General features: G+C 41.6%; 1 protein-coding gene across 9 annotated transcripts in view; it reads left to right on the top strand.

Moving 5' to 3' along the window:
• Nucleotides 1–160: 160 nt before the first annotated feature.
• ADGRG2 (adhesion G protein-coupled receptor G2) overlaps nucleotides 161–16,889 on the top strand; it is a 43,604-nt gene continuing 26,875 nt past the window's right edge. For 8 of the 9 annotated variants that reach the window (XM_083612254.1, XM_083612253.1, XM_083612255.1 and 5 more), the window contains exons 1-3: nucleotides 161–295; nucleotides 11,637–11,755; nucleotides 13,632–14,249. In XM_083612254.1, coding sequence (XP_083468380.1) covers nucleotides 11,638–11,755; nucleotides 13,632–14,249 — 736 coding nt within the window. In that variant the 5' untranslated portion in view covers nucleotides 161–295; nucleotide 11,637. Of the gene's footprint in view, nucleotides 296–731; nucleotides 1,168–11,636; nucleotides 11,756–13,631; nucleotides 14,250–16,889 lie in introns of those variants that run through there. The other variant, XM_083612248.1, reaches the window with a different exon arrangement.

The raw sequence follows: 16,889 nt of genomic DNA, 5'->3' as shown, positions 1-16,889 counted from the left end.
AGAAAGACGTGCGTCCACCACCACCAGCACCCCGACACGAACACCCACCCCGTCCTGACCGCTAGGACTGCCCCGCGTCGTCTCTGGCTCTCCAGTTTCTTCCTCCTCCCGCCCGCGCCTCCCCTCCTTCCCCTCCCCTCCTCCCCGCGCTGCCGCTTCCACTGCTGCGCCGCGCCTTTTCGCCTCCACTTCAAAGCGCCCGGGTGCCTCCACACCACAGAGCGGCGACGAGGGGCGAAGGAGGAGAAAGAAGGACTAAGTTTCTGCTCAGGGCGCTGGAAGCGGGCAGACGCAGGTGCGTGTCTGCGTCTTTAAAGGGGTCGCGCGCAGGGCGGGGTGGCGGTGGGGAGAGACTGCTAGGCGCCCAAACAGAGGGGAGAGGCGGCGAGGGAAACTCCCGCCTCAAGCAGACGCCTCGTTGGGACCCCGAGGCGGGCGACGGTCAGGGCAAGTTACTGGAGCGACTGAGGTGAGAGAAGGGGCACTGCTTTGTCGTCCTCCAGACGTCGCCAGCTGCCGTCGGGGCAAGGAGGTGGGTCAGGGAGGCACCGTAGGCAAAAAGAGCGAGTTACTCATACAAGTTTGCCATCTGTGCGGGGGGAGGAGTCTTGTCTTTTTTTTTTTTTTTTTTTTTTTTTTTAAAGAGCGTATTATTTGGGCTGCGTAATTAGACAAAGGATGAATGGAGCGGGGGAAGCTCCCCCAGAGGAGTAGCAATGGTTTCAACCGCTGAAGGGTTCAAGGACTGGCTCATATGAGGAAGATGCTTGTGTTGGGGAGGCAGAGGGAAATTCTCTATTCAGTTTTTCCGTCAGTCAAGCTCCAGAGAAAGACGAAGGGAAGTCAAGCCAGGAATCAAAGAGCCACAGACACATGACACGTTTTCTATTTTTTAAGAAAAGGCAAAGTAGTTTCAAGATTCCACGCAAGTTTAGTTTATTGGATTAGAAGCGAAATGTGCTTTTTGCTGTGGTCATGGAATGATCAACAGGTGTAAGGTTTGTCTACACAATGCTAAATCTGTAACAGAGGAATTGGCAGGCAAGAAGTCGGAAGTAAAGAAGTGTATACCCAGTGGAAAGGATAGCTATTCCATCTCCTAACACCCACTTACTTCTTGTCACACCTGCTCCTAAGAAGTGTTTGAAAGTTGTTTGGAGAGAGGAGGTGAAAGTACCGGCTTTCCCACTCTTCCGGAATTGTTGAATGGATCTGGGAATTCAATCTGTGTTATTGATTTTTTTTTTAGTCCATTTGAGATAAAATAACAAAGGAAAAAGAACCCGGTAGCATAGATTGTAACAACAGCCCCACAGTATGCCTTGTAAGAACAAGAAGAGATGTGTCTTTTACCTCTGTTCAATTAATCTAATCTTGCAAATATAAAGTGTGTTATGGTGTAACTAATTTACCTGAGGTAACTGTGGAGGTGTCTGTTACTGTGGACTGTAATAGGTCACCTTGTACCCATTAGTCATATGCATTAGCACAATGCAAAGTTAAAGCATTTTTCAGGCCCATTAATTTCAGTGGGACAGAATTAAACATGTTAAGGCGGCATTTCTAAACTTCCCCTGCTAGGAAATGAGTCCACTGAATTAATCAATAGGACTTTTTTTCTGGGTCAGTATATCTAAAACAATCCTTGCTTGAGGTGCTTAACTTCAGCTACTAGACTATAGTATCATCCTTTGAAATGCTATATAGAACAAACTTAGTTGGTCTCAAAGGTGCTACTGAACAATTTTTAAAATATATTTCTAACCAAACTTGGACACTTTTATGCCCTGTTCATTTCAGTGGGAGAGTTGAGACAAGCGTAACTCTCCAATTTAAATCAGCGGAACCAATCCTTTGTATGTTTATTCAAGAGTTAATCCCACCTTATCCAAGGGGTCTTGCTTGCAGATACCTGTGCTTAGCAGGAGGTTACTCAGTGGCAGTGTGTAGGCAAAAGTCCCAGCTTTGACCCTTGTCATCTCCATGTCGACCAGGATGAGTGCATTGTGTCAAACCTTGGAGAACTACTGCAGTCAGTGTAGACCAGGGGTTGCTAACCTTTTTAGTCTGTGGGCAAATTGAGATTTTTGAGGTTGTGTCGTGGGTAATACTCTGCTGGTTGCTTCTTTCCCACCTCCCCATAATCAGCCCCCTCCTTGACATACAGAAAGAATGAGTGCATGAACACACCCATACTTTCCAAAGGGGTCTTGGGGGAAAGTCAGGTTCGGTCGAGTTAATGTGAGCCTTGAAAAGCACATAGAGCTGGAAGATGGGTGCTCTTTCCCAATCTGAAAGAAGAGCTGAAAGAAGTGGGGAACAGTGCCACACTTCCAGCTTCCTCCCTTAGCTCTATATACTTGACAAGAAAAAGGAATCATCCTCACCACCTCCAGACAAAGGGGACAGCAAGGGGCTTGGAGGCTTTGTGTGCCCACAGGAACCACATTCATGACTTGCTGTGTAGAAAATAACTGAACTGGGCGGACCAATATTCTAAGACATCTTTATTCCTGTAGAATTGCAACCTTCAGCACTTTTACCATTGCATGGCACATATTTTGTATTCTTTGTAATACCAAATTGGAGCAAGAAAAAGAAGGAAGTGTATTGCTAAGTGCATGTAAAGAGCATTTCATATTTGCTTTTTTATTTTTAAAAAAGTCAAGTTATGCCCTGTTTTTCTTTACAAAGAAGAACACCCAGAGTGGTTTAAATGTAATTTCTGTGGGACGTGTGATGAACAGCACTTAAAAGGGCCTATAATGCTTGTCTTTTACATTTCTGACAGCACATTGCCCAATCTCAATACACTTGTTTTAAAATAATGAAGATTAAGCTGCAAATAATATAGAAGGCATGGCTGGCTGAACAGGTTTTTCAGTATATTTAGGGATAAGGTGAAAGAGTTCCTCAGTTTAATGAAATGTAATACAAGTTCAATCCTTTATGAAAGAAAAAATACAAATGATTTACTAGCAGAATCAATCTGAGTGAAATGCACCCAGCGAACACTTCAAAATCAGGTATTTTTAAGCACATGCTTAACTTTCCATTGAAACCAGTGACATATTGAAATTAACTTTGGCTGGGACATGACTTTCATCCTTTCACATTTCACCCTTTTATGATTTTGGGGAGGAATTAATGTTACTCTTCACTCTTAAATATTTTTTATTGAAAAGTGCTCAGCACCATGCTCTAATTGACCAGGTTGTGTCAGATGTTGTACACTGCATTGTTGTACAAACTACATTGTTCTAATGGCAGGTGTGTTTCACACTGGTATTAAAATGGTCTCTTCTGTGGTTTTGAGTTTCATTATTTACTCTCAGTGCACTTACCTTAAATCATCCTCCCTTTCCATTTTTTTCCTCCTGTCTAATGCAGATTTTTTTGCTTGCTGGGCATGTGTTCAGTTTTGTTGTTGTACATCTGGGACCAGGGTCACTGGATGCAGGTGAAGACTTCACTATTGGGCATACTCACAGTTTTGGATCTTTGTGATGGTAGTTTATCAAACAAGCAAGAGTGGCGATAGTATATGGCAGTGCTGCAAACCAGGAAAAAGAAATGGACCTGATATATCATATTACTAATATTATGGCAGGTTTTAGGAAGTGTGAGATTTCTCTTGCTCATATTTGTGGAATGTTTTGATGTTTAAAACAAAAAAGGCCAAGTGTCCTATTGTTTGGTTCGCTTGGTTGTATGTTGCTTTGGGTTGCCCTGGGCTGGATAAAGCAACTAACAAAATTAATAAATAATAATAATATTGCTTGCGAGTCTTCTTGGTGCCTTCATGCTCATGGACAAGAACACCGGAAGGGAGAAAATTGTTTATTTAATGAGCAATTAGGTAGAATCTGCTTGCATACTTTATATTTTTGCAAAGTAAAATGTTACAGGCTTTTAAATACCCAGAGCTTCAAATTAAGGGAGTTTTCTTCAGTTTCCCCCTCTTCACCATCACTATAGCCCTGGCTCCTTGACTTAGTCTTTGAGAAGCGGGTAAAACTTGTGTAAAGTTTGCTTATATACCCTGCACTTTTTTATTTCGAGTTCACAAGTAGTAACGAGGGTAGTAGTTACTTTCCATGGCTAGCTTGTGTCAGCTCTGCAGTTTCCCTTAATTTCTTTAGCAAAACGTCCTTGGTACTCAGTGGCGAGAATTTTTCTGCAAATAAGTGCCTATTATTATACTTAGGCTTAGTTACATTGGGGTATGTGAGCTAAAGGGTTCTGCCAAACTCAGTGGAAAAAGTGTGTAAGGGAGAAGAGAGAGCTGATGGAAGGAGTGGCACCATGCAACTTGCAAGGAGGCAATTCCAAGCCTAAGAGTCAGCAAGAGAGAAGAGGTGGAGTTGTCTGAAGAAGCAGGAAACCTTTGAATGGTTGATGGCGATGGAGCTGGAGGAGTGAAAGTCACGATCACGAATGCAGTGGAGGCTGGTCCATTAAGGCTAATGGGACACTGCCCACTAATTTCAGTCTGCCCTCAGCCCAGCCCCCACTTGTCTGCCTTCTTAGTGCCATCAGTCCAGGGTGTAGCACTGCATGTCAGCTCCCTCAGCAATCTTAGTGTTACCCTTGTAGAACTCAACAGGGAGGAGCATGGGGACAAGATTAGAATTTGTTGGCTGTGCCTGTTGTTGGCTCTGGTTCCACCTACTGTTGGCCTCCCTGCCTTCCACCCTTCCAGTCTCAATGGTCACCAACCACCATTGCACTAATGCATTGTATTATGAGAGTAGAAAAAGCAGTCGCATGGGGGAGTTTGAAAGTTGGGATGAAGCGTCTGATTATCACACAGTCAAGCTGAGTTTGATTTTGGTGATAGGGTTCTGGATAGAAGTGAAGGATGTTTTGCTGAGCAATGACAACCAAAGACCAGAGAGCAAAGGTTATAGTAGTAGCTAAGGTGAGAGCATGAACCTCAGTTTTGCCAATAGGAAAGCCTGCCTTTTCTCAGTGTTGTAAAGAGAGAAGCATCAGGCTTTGCTGGCTGACCGAATATAGGAACAAAATAAAATAAAATTCCTTCCAGTAGCACCTTAGAGACCAACTAAGTTTGCTATTGGTATGAGCTTTCGTGTGCATGCACACTTCTTCAGATACACTGAAACAGAAGTCACCAGACCCTTATATATAGTGAGAGAGTGGGGAGGGGTATTACTCAGAAGGGTGGTGGGAATGGGTGATTGGCTGATAGGTGTGGTAAACCTGTTGACGACTGTTAACGACTGCAATTGGTCTTACAGGAAAAAGCAAGGGGTGAGATAGCTGAAAATAGCTTTATTATGTATAATGAGATAAGAATCCAAGCTATTTTTAGCCATCTCACCCCTTGCTTTTTCCTTTTGCAGTCGTTAGAGTCGTCAACAGCCAATCTATCAGCCTATCAGCCAATCACCCATTCCCACCACCCTTCTGAGTAATACCCTCCCCACCCTCTCACTTTATATAAGGGTCTGGTGACCCTTTTGTTTCAACTACGGCAGACCAACATGGCTACCTACCTGTAACTGGATACAGGAAGTGAAGAAAAGGGAGAGGTATCAAAGCTTTGTCCCTGCAAGGATGGTGACATCATGGAGTGTGAAACGGAAAGAAGGGCTATGGAGGAAAGATAAGCAAGTCTTAAGACAAGGATGAAACATAAAAGTGGAACATTCAAAAACTGCCATATACTGAGTCAGAGCATTGGTTTAACTTGCTCAGTAATGTCTACCCTGACTCGCCGTGGTTTTAGACAGGTGTCTTTTTCAGCCCTACCTGGAGATGCCAAGGATTAAACCTGGAGGGGGGAGAAAGTTCTATAGTGGAGCTAAGTGTCATCTGCATAAAGGTGCAAGAGCAGTTCCATGAGGAACCCCAGTGAAGAGACAGAAAGAGAAGGGAAGCTTCCCCTTGTGGAAACACTGGAAGACTGTTTATGCAGATATGGTGGGACAAGCTGAGGACAAAATCACAGAAACATAGAGCATTAAGCAAGAAAGAGTGATCAACTGTATTTAAGGAAGACACTGGAGACATGGATAGTAGACAGGTCAAAACAGATAAGGGTAGAGCACAGACTTTTTAAGAGAAAAGGAGCAAGCAGAAAGGAGATTTTACATAACTTGACTGTAGGTTAGGGTCTGCCCTGGCTTGCATCAGCAGCAAGATGCAGGCAAGATGTGTTAACTTGGAGGAATTGTCTTGTCTTAGCTGTGTCTACCTGGTTTCTCAATGTATCTGTATATCTCATGACCTGGTATTTTTATCTGGATGGGAAGCCGGTGATTTCATTGTGGGGAATATTCTTACCACAGTTAGATTCTGCAGAAGTTTAATAAGAATTAAAGCTAGAATAGGATGGCAGTCATAGTCACAAATCACTATTACCATGGATAAGGGCTTCCAACTCTTTTAAGCAATATATGAGTGAGGCTTGTAGCATTGATTTTAGTGGGATTTCTGCATATACAAATTTGGGACTGCAGTTCACAGCAACCTGTATTCTAGATACTTAGTATATATGTTGTGCCTACAGCACAAAGCATCGTAATTGCTGTATCTAATTGCACTGGGATTTCCATCCCTGTTTTTGGTGTTTGTTCCCAACACCTTCCTCCAATTGTGCTTCTCTGCATGGGCTGGTTTGCATGAAACAGCAAGCCAAAATATGGCTTACTGGGGCAACACAACACAACTGTACAAACTCCTAGAGAGGAGCTTGCAGCAGCTTTGCTCCCCTCTGGTCTCTTTCGCTGTTGTGACGGCTTGGCAAAGTGTCTGAACTGGGATTTGTGGTTAAGCTTTCTACTTACTAGCCATGAGCTGTAAGAGCTACAGAGTACTCTGATTTAAGCTAAGATTTCACTACCCATGTCATGTGAACCACCTGTCAAACTCCCCTCTACCTCTCAGACAACACATCTTCCTCTTAAATTTTGAATTCATTTTGAATACAAGTAAAAACAAGAAAGCTAGTGTACTGCCTGCACTGTTTCCATGTGCAAGGTGCCTGCTTGTGTGGTGAATGGCTGCTCGCTGGCTCCTTCATCTTAAATTACCCATCCTAGGGTAAAGAGGTAAGATGCTAAATGCGGCTGCACACAACTATACCTTTAAAGCACATTTGAGGCACAACACAGGGACCTGGTTCGCATGACATGGTAAGCCAAACTATGGTTTACAGAGACTGTGTGGGTTCCCGGTGAGTAAATTTCAGCTGCTTTGCTCTATGCTTTTTGATACTGTGCTTAGTTAAGCCAAAGTTTATGTTAACTATCCCTGTAGCATCAACTAACTAGATGAAGGTGTTTCATAGCTGCTTGTAAAGTGCAGGATTTAGCAGACAGGGAGATTTAGAATGCACTTCACCAGTGTTCCAGATATAGCATAACTCCCATAAAAAACAACAGCAAACAAACAAAAACCCTTTCAGTGATTTAGAGTCACCTACCTTCACCAGCAAATTTTACATGATGGAATCTTAACACACTTTTTTTTTATTAATATTTTTTAAGGCACCAGAAAGCTTCTGTGCAATACCATGAAACTTCCAAAAAGGAACACCATATTTTGTCTTCCATTTGCTACAAATATATTTGATATATTGCCAGTAAGCCAGTAAAGGACTTCAAGAAAGCCACTTCTTTAGTGCATGGGAACAGCTCTCTTGACTTCAGTGTGATGTGGCTTGCTTCCTTAGTGCCTCCTGGAAAAACCTACAGAAAAAAAGGATATTTTATAAAGAAGTTGCTTCTATTAAACCAGTTGCTAGTTTTCACAGTGACATAAAACTTTCCAGTGTTTATACCTTCCCCATTACATATACTTTCTTGTGCCAAGCTTCTTTTTTTAAAAATATTTTTACTATTTTTGTATGCCAATCTGGACACACACAAGCAGATTCACATTCTAATAACCACAGCAAGTAATGGGAGGAACAGGCAGGGAGCCATGTAATGCAGTACTAATTGTTGGATGAGTCCTTGTGGTTTTTGTCCATGTATTGACTTAGATTTGAACAGAGAACGACTGCTACAACACAGTGTGGGTAAACAGACATCACTGTGCTAATACTGCTATCTTATTCATGGAAGAAAATTCATGTTAACAATGTTGTTAAAATACTCAAGAGATATAAAGAGAACCTTTCTACAACAGAACATTTGCAGATTGTGCTGGAATTATTTTTAATTAACTGCTATCAAAAGATTCTGCTTTGTTTAAAATCATATAACTCTATCATATTGCATTTTCACTCAGACTTGACATTAAAATTACAAGAATTGCCTGAATTCCTGATGCTTTTGGTACCAACAACATAGGGAGGCTATTGCCTTATAGCAGGTATAGAAAATCTTTGGGCCACTAGTTGTTGCTGAACTGCAATTCCTGTCATTTTTTTTTTTTTTTGTCTTTGGCCATGCTTGCTGGGGCTGATAGGAGTTGTAGTTCAGTAACATCTGGAGGGCTGAAGGTTCCCCAGACCTGGTTAGTTCTGCTTATGGGTTTCCCACTTGGCATCAGCTGGCCAGTACTCTTGGAAATGGAATTTTGGAATTGGTGGACCTTGATAGGATCCAGTTGGGTGCTTCTTAAATTCTTAAACATAAATTAATTTTAAAAAAGCAAACTAGCTAAATAACCAAAACGATAGAACTATGAGCACCTTGCATACATTAAACCTTACTGTTACACAATTAAACCAAGTACAAATATTCAGACTGTGAAGTTGCCAGCTCTCAACCTTAGGGCTTAACCTTTCTTTAGTTGCTCTGAAGAAGGAAGACAATCAATGACATTATGGTGCTGCCGTCACAACAAGACCCTTCTCTCTGCCTTACTGATGTGGTCTAAAGGAAAGCAGAGCAATACGTTTGGCACCAGCTTGGCTGCAGGAGTTGCTGGAAGGAGACATATAACAATTTTAAGGACTCCATTTGGGATCTGTGTAGGGTTTACTTTTCAGCCTTTTCTTCTCCCCAAGATGACCTGCAAGGCAAGTGTGTACAGATGTTTCCTTGGTTTACTCCTGAAGTCTTTCTCTTGAATGAGTATCTGGAAGGCAGCAGAGGTTTAGGAATTGAGTTTTCCTTCTCCTAGATGGGCTACCTTCCTAGGTTGACAAGTCCCATCTGTCACTCATGTGACTCCCAAGCAAGAGAGAAAAGGCATATGGAAGTAAGCTTTCAATGCTCTTGTTTTTGGGTTATTATAAGTGTGCAGAATCACAAATTTTCACATTCCACAATGGTTACTTGGTCTACATACCTACTAATCCATTTGTAGCATAAAAATATAGTTTTCCTCCTTCTGTAATTGTTCATGATCATCCTCAACCTATTTCAATCTAGATTGATTCTAGATCCTGTCATCCACCAGGGTTGGTGTGGTTACTTGATACATGTTTGAAAACTCTCTTCTTGGTTCAGCCATCCACACCTTTTCCTCCCTTAATGTGCCCCAGGGGTATTTAGAATATAGCGATGATTGTGATCTTGGTATGCATCCAACCACAATGTCATTTGGCAGGTGTATAATCCTCACCCCCATTGCCTACATCTGTTTTCGTTTGTTTTCAAACAGACACATTGTGGTGTGATGCAGAATTAATCTGCAATGAGCTTTTGTTTTCAGATGAAACCTGGTTCTCAAAAAGTGCTTTTCAGGGGCAATAAACTATTCAATAAATCTAGATTGTTTGTGGACTACCTAGAAAAAACAAGTACTCAGTGTCCATTGACTCTAGAATGAAATGTTGTATGTACCCAACTTAAACAACGAAGAACATGACCTGAGATTTCATTATTGGTAGGATAACTTAGACACAGCAATGTTGGAAGCTGCCTGTCATCAGACTATTTGTTCATCTTGGATGTTATTGGGGAGGGCTTTGCTGGTATTTATTTGTTAACATTCATCATGGATGCTCTCCAATGATCTTGGATGCTTTTATGAGCTTTGCAGGTTCAATATTTTCTTATTAAATGATCTGTTAAGAGTACTATCCTACATTAAACTTAAGGAAGGGACTATTGCTTAGGGGGCAGGTTGTTTTGTATGTGAGAAGTACAGTCCCTGGCATTTTATGTGAAAGACCTCTGCCTCAAAGCATAGAGAACTGCTGCTGGTCAGAACTGACACACTTGGCTAGATCAAGACTGGTGGACCTCCAAAGGTTGTTAGACTACAACTCCCATTATCCTTGACCATTTGCCCTGCCAGCTCAGGCTGATGGGAACTGGAGTCCAACAACATTTGCAAGGACACAAGCTAATGTTAGTCTAGTGTATGCTACCATTTATTATTAATATTATTATTAATATTAACAAATCATAATAAATTATTAAGCTTTGTGTTATCTATGGTTTTTAGATAGTAGCCTAGAGAGCAAGAATTCTGGGCTCTACAGCTTATGCAAAGGATTTACTTAACTGGTTTTGATTTCCAGGAAGCTCTGGAATGCTCTGTGCTATAAAGTGATTTTGTATCAGATATATGTGGTTTTTAAGTGGAAATATGACCTACCTTTAAATATAATATACTGTAAATCAGTCTGTGCTATAACTGCAATCTCATAGGAAGAAAAATTCATAGTGCACAAATTAGCATTGCTTATATAGCATTAACAGTGAGCTAAAATTAAAACCTAATGGGTGCAAAAAATATCAATTTCTTATCAAACGGATGAGGCATTTTCTTGACATTCCTGTCTCCTAGTCTGGTGAATAAAACTGATCCCCATTTTCCATCCTTGCCATATACAGCAAACTTCCAATAATTTTTAAGACAAACTGTGTGCAAGTTCTTTTACAGTCATCTAAATAAAATAGTTGTAGGAGAAAGAATATTGCTTCTTGGTAATCTGACTACATTTCCATTACCTGTGAATACACAATTTATTATTGTGTTCTGCTATTTTCAGTTGTGATGTAGTTAGTTTAACAGTCTTCTAGACAAATACTTTGTTTTCATACTTTTATCTTGGGAAACTCTTTCCACAGCTGTTGAGAACCCCCATGTTCCGTCATGGAAACCCAGCACACTGCAGAAATTGTGGACATTACCATTAGTTAGAGTGGGTTGGCAAACTCAGGTAGTTGATCTTGGGCAGGAAATTATTAGTTATTTACTGTATTATTAAATTTGGCTGCCAGGGAAGGGAATAGGCACAGGGGAGAGTTTTTTGCACCAGGTGCCAAAATAAGTTGGCCAGCTTTGAGTACTGTTACCATGGCCCTTTAGTGGTTGCTTCTCTGCCTCAGTCATCAATGTGTCTTGGGTTGGTACTGATTAAGACAGACCTGTTGTGCTTCGCTGGTGCCCTCTATGAACTGAGACCATGAGCTATAATGCTGCAAGTGAAAATAACGACAGCCTATTCATCAAGGAAGCAGGCCCATTGTTACAGAGATGCTTTGAAGAAACTCCTGGGAACCCCAAAACAAAGTTTGAGAAACACAGACATAAGTGAAGGGGGCAAATCTTTCTCATGTAGGATAATATTTAGACCCATACATGGCTAAGCCATACTCAGAGCATATGTAAGTTCAGTGGTCCTACTCTGAGTATGACTTAGTTAGGTACTAAGTATTTAGCACCAAGTATTTAGTTTTCAGATGTTTTCTTCTGTATTCTAGGATGATTGCCCATGGAGTATATCGTAACTACGCTACAGGATTTCATGAAATCTTATTAAAATGTAAGGTTTCTCTCTCTCTCTTTTTCCTGCATTTGTTTCTGGCTTCTTCTGGCAAAGGTAAGATTTTATTTTCCATTATTTTTCCCTGGAAAAAGTGTCAGTTATGTTTTCTTTTACAATAGTCTTGAATGAATTGTATCTTGACAGAAGTCAACCAGTGAAATGGATATACAGTGGTACCTCAGGTTAAGTACTTAATTCGTTCCGGAGGTCCGTACTTAACCTGAAACTGTTCTTAACCTGAAGCACCACTTTAGCTAATGTGGCCTGCCGCCGCGCCGCCGGAGCACAATTTCTGTTCTCATCCTGAAGCAAAGTTCTTAACCTGAAGCACTATTTCTGGGTTAGCGGAGTCTGTAACCTGAAGCATATGTAACCTGAAGCGTATGTAACCTGAGGTACCACTGTATGTAATAATTCAATCCAAACATTTCTATAGCGCTTTTCAAAGTGTGCTGTCTGTCATACCATGACCCTATGATGTAAGACAAATCAGGATCATGGCTTGCCCAAGATTATAAAGTGAACTTCATTTGCACCAATAATAAAGGAACTGAACAAAAATTATTTTAGATGTTTAAATTCAGTTTAATTAAACTACTTATGGTTTCAATATACAACGTGAAACTATTACTTTCTCGTTGGCTAGAACACTGTGCCTGATCTATCCTAAATACCAGGTATATTTGTATCCATAACTGCAGAGGCAGATAGATCAGGGAAATATGATAACAGATAACTCCAACATTTTGCCAAGTGGGTCATATGTTGCTTTCTGTCTGGCAGAAATGGGGTGAAGTGAAGAGGACAGGCTATGACTGAGGCTTGCTAGTTCTCATTCCAGATACACAAAGTAATGTCTGTCTAGTCTCTTAAATACATGGAACACATTTGAATTGTGTTCTTATATAAGCAGTGTAACTCAGTCACAAAATGGTTCTAATTATGCTTCAGCCATGAGTGTTGCACTTGGATGTGATTTACATGCACTTAATCATGCTTGAAAACATGACAGTTAATCTGTCTAATCCATTTCTTTGCTTCAGTAGATCACTATTTAGCATATTTCAAATTATTAAAAATATACAGTGGTTCCTCACAAGATGAATGCCTCGTAAGACGAAAAACTCGCAAGACGAAAGAGTTTTTCGTTTTTTGAGTTGCTTCGCAAGACAAATTTCCCTATGGGCTTGCTTCGCAAGACAAAAACGTCTTGCGAGTTTGTTTCCTTTTTCTTAAAACCGTTAATACCCAGGGAATCCGTGCTTCGCAAGACGAAAAATTCACAATACGAAAAAACTCACAGAACGAATTAATTTCGTCTTGCGAGGTACCACTGTATGCATATTGGGAATGCAGATAGGGGTTAGTGCCAGGGTTTAAGTTTGCCTCTGGGATGTCCTGGGCTTTGTACATGAGAGAGCCCAAATTCCCTGGGAGAAGGCTACACTGTAACTCCTTCCCATGCCAGTGTGAATGTAATTTTCTAAGGGTTAATGATGATGTGCAAAGGAAATGCAGCTGAGGTTCTATCCATGTGGTATCTGCAATGCTTTTTTTCTATTAAAAAAATGTTTAGGGGTACTCTCATTTTCCTACTCATGTTGAAATACTGCCCCTCAATGAGGCCAAACTTAGATTCACGAAATGTTTAGGGGTATGTGTACCCCTGCGTCCTCCCAGAAAAAAGCACTGCCTATCTGTATGGAAAGGGATGGTGCTATGCTCCCATGCCAGCCAGATAGCATAAGAAATCAGAAGGTGATGTGTATGCTAGGAATGCCCAGATGATATGAGGAAATCTGTGAATTTGAAACATAGTGCTACTTTGTCATAAGATTTCAGAAAGTCAGATACAGGAAGTCATAAAAGTGCTGCAGAAACTAATCATTTTTGTACAAAATGATTTTAAAAGTTTGTTTTCTTCTTGCAGCTGAGAATAATTTCTTAGGAAATTACAGAGCTGTGTTTAATACCTCATGTGAAGAAGTATGGACTTTGTCACCTGCAACGTCTGTGCCTGCTCTTATGAACTTCACATTCTGCATTCATCTTAAACTATATGACCCAAAAAACGATTGGACAGCATTCGTCTACAAAAAAGAACCAGACTGCGATCTGCCAGTGTCAGATTGTTATGAAATTGGGCTTTCAGGAGGACAAGGCAAATTGACTGTTTGGCTATTTGGTGAAAATATAACCTGGGAAGAGAAACTGGATGAGGACACCTGGTACCAGGTATGCACAGGATGGCGAAGTGAACCGCAGCAAGTGAATATATATATAAATGGTACAGAAAAAATAAATGAAAAAATAAATATAACTCGGCCACTTGCTGCAGGTGGGCAGCTTTTACTTGGTTGCTCACAGAAGCCTGGCACACCCTCAAATTCTTCAAGTGGAATGGTTGGTGAACTGTATTTGTTCAGAATGTGGCCTAAAGGAGAAGTATTCCGTACTCAAAATTGCCAAGATGGCGCCACTGTTCGCTGGAGGAAGGATCACTGGGTCTATAATAAGACAGCACTGTACAGCAACTCTTTGCCATGTGGTAAGTAATACTGTGCCCTTTTTTCTGTTTACGGGGATGCCTTGTCTTACTGTCAGGGGCGGCTCATCCCCTTGAGGCAAAATGGGAAGTGCTGCCTTTCCTTGCCCTGTTGTTCCCAAACTGTTGCCGCTGCTTCTCCGCTTGCCCTGCTGCATCCGCCTCTGATGGAGGAGCAGCACCAGCATCAGTGCTGATTTCATGCAATATCTTGCCCGATTTGGACAAGCTGTTGCCAAAAGATCTTGCATGATTTCGGACATGATTTTAGCTGAAATCAGCACCAAAACTGGTGGTGAGTTCAGCAGGGCAGGTGGCACATCCATAGGGCTGCTTGACTCAGTATATAACAATGGGACGCTGGGTAGACTATGGGCAGGGAGAAGGAGGGAACGATCTTAAATTGTTTGGCGCTGAATTATCTCAGTACCATCTCACTGTGTTTTCATCTGCTGTTGTGTATTGGAAAGAATACACCTTTTCTCTGAAAGGCAGCTGTAGATGGGATAAGGGGTATGGCAGATGCTCAACAAGGCATGCACACTTTGCAAGCTGACTGACTAATTGGGAGGGAATGTGTGTTCTCTCCTTGCAAGTGATATTCAGAGTCTAGAGGTGCTGCAGAGGCTCAGAAGGACGCAGGTGCTTCGGAAAACACACAATGGAAGGAGGTACATGTGCAGGATAATGTAATGGATTGGACCTAAATAAAACATGCTGTCTCTGCACAATACAGCCTTGCTATCAAATCTCCTCAGATGTTTACTACATTTTTGTAGTTATGTTCACCTGTGCAGTATCAACAGAGATACTGTACAAAGTACAAAGGTACTTATTTTTTTCAGTTGAGATTGCTATGATGACAAGAGAAGAGGTATGGATAAATGATAGGCATCAGGGCTGTATATTTTGGGAAATGTGCCAGGAAGTTATGAAGGCAGGGCATGTGAGGTTCAGACATACCTCTCCCTCTGAGCCCTGTACCCATTTATAGACCCAGACTTCCAGTTTCCAAAAATATCTTTCTGCAGCTAAATACTTTGATAAAAGAAACAATGCTGCGATTATCAGAATTCTGTGCTGCCCTTACAGCCTGCCATTGCCTTTCCTCATATTATGGCTTACAACTAATGCACAGAATGCGGTGGTATTGTATCATATTGTTGCATGCCATCCCAATTTTCGAGTGGTGTGAGATTCCAGGGGTTCCAGGCATTTACTCAGGGTTCACATTTCCTTTGGAATGAGGTACAGCAGAGATTGTGGTGTCTTTATGATATATGGTTTCTTTATACATATATACAACCTGAGCCTACAATGGAGGGGTTCACAGCATTAACACCTTGCTTCTCCCTTAGCTGGGATTCGAACAAAAATCAAACATCTCTTTCTTCCCAGCCCATTGCTTCCCAGCCTACAGCTTTTCTGCCAGCTTCTAGCTAACACCGCTCAATTCCCAACTTTGTCTTTCTAACTACCAGTCTAGTACAGATCCTCTTTCTTTGTTCCCTTACCGACCCATCACCAAGAAGCTAGCCTGGCTATTCTAGGAATTTGAATCACTGATTAGATTTTAACACTTACAGGCTTTCCCTTCCCCCAAACTCATAACAGTGTTATAGAATCATAGAATCGTAGATTTAGAAGGGGATCAATTAGTCCAACCTGCTGCAATGCAGAAATCTCAACTAAAGCATCCATGGCAGATGGCAATAGGAGATGTGACAGGTAAGGTAAAGGTAAAGGATGGTTAAGACCAGTCAAAGGCCACTATGGGGTACGGTGCTCATCTTGCTTTAGGCTGAGGGAGCCGGTGTTTGTCCACAGACAGCTTTCCAGGTCATGTGGTCAGCATGACTAAACCGCTACTGGCGCCTGGAGGACCATGACAAGTGCCAGAGTGCACAGAAATGCTGTTTACCTTCCTGCCGCAGCCGTACCTATTTATCTACTTGCACTGGTGTGCTTTCGAGCTGCTAGGTTGGCGGAAGCTCGGACAGAGCAACAGGAGCTCGTTGCGGGGATTCAAACTGCCAACCTTCCAATCAGCAAACCCAAGAGGCTCAGTGGTTTAGACCACAGCGCCCACTGCTCCCCTGATGCAGCACGTATAGTACCACTGAGTGGGTAAGATTGAGGATGAAGGTCTGAGACACCAGAGTAATAAGTAATGACACCTCTGGATCTGTAAGAAGCACCAGGGACAAAAGACAGTGAAACCCCAAAGCTCTGAACCCACTTATTGAGTAAGGCTAGTCTGAAGGGTGTTAAACTGCATTGTTGGTTGCTTCGTGTCCCATTTGATGCTGCATGCAGAGTTGTAAAATGATTCTGCCCAGAATATGACAAAAGGGGAGAAACGAAAGTGAGAGTCGTGACTGTCATCTGTCTATGGTAAATTATTCCTTTTTTTATCTAGTACAAGCAGCTGTGTAGCAAGTGCACCACAATGAAAGTGCTCTGTACTGTTTTCCTGTCCCTTCGTCTGGATTTAGAAATTAAGAAATATATATATATATATATATATATATATATATATATATCAGAAGAATGACTAATCACAGGAAGAATGCTGCAGCTCTAGAAACCGTACCTGCTGATTCACATACCTACTTCTATCTGCATGTTATCATAAGAAAGAGC

The sequence above is a fragment of the Podarcis filfolensis genome, assembly GCF_964270895.1.
Source record: "Podarcis filfolensis genome assembly, chromosome: 4".
NCBI classification, from domain to species: Eukaryota; Metazoa; Chordata; class Lepidosauria; order Squamata; family Lacertidae; genus Podarcis; species Podarcis filfolensis.
The sequence above is the reverse complement of the archived record's forward strand: the minus strand, read 5'-3'. Positions and strand labels throughout refer to the sequence as shown.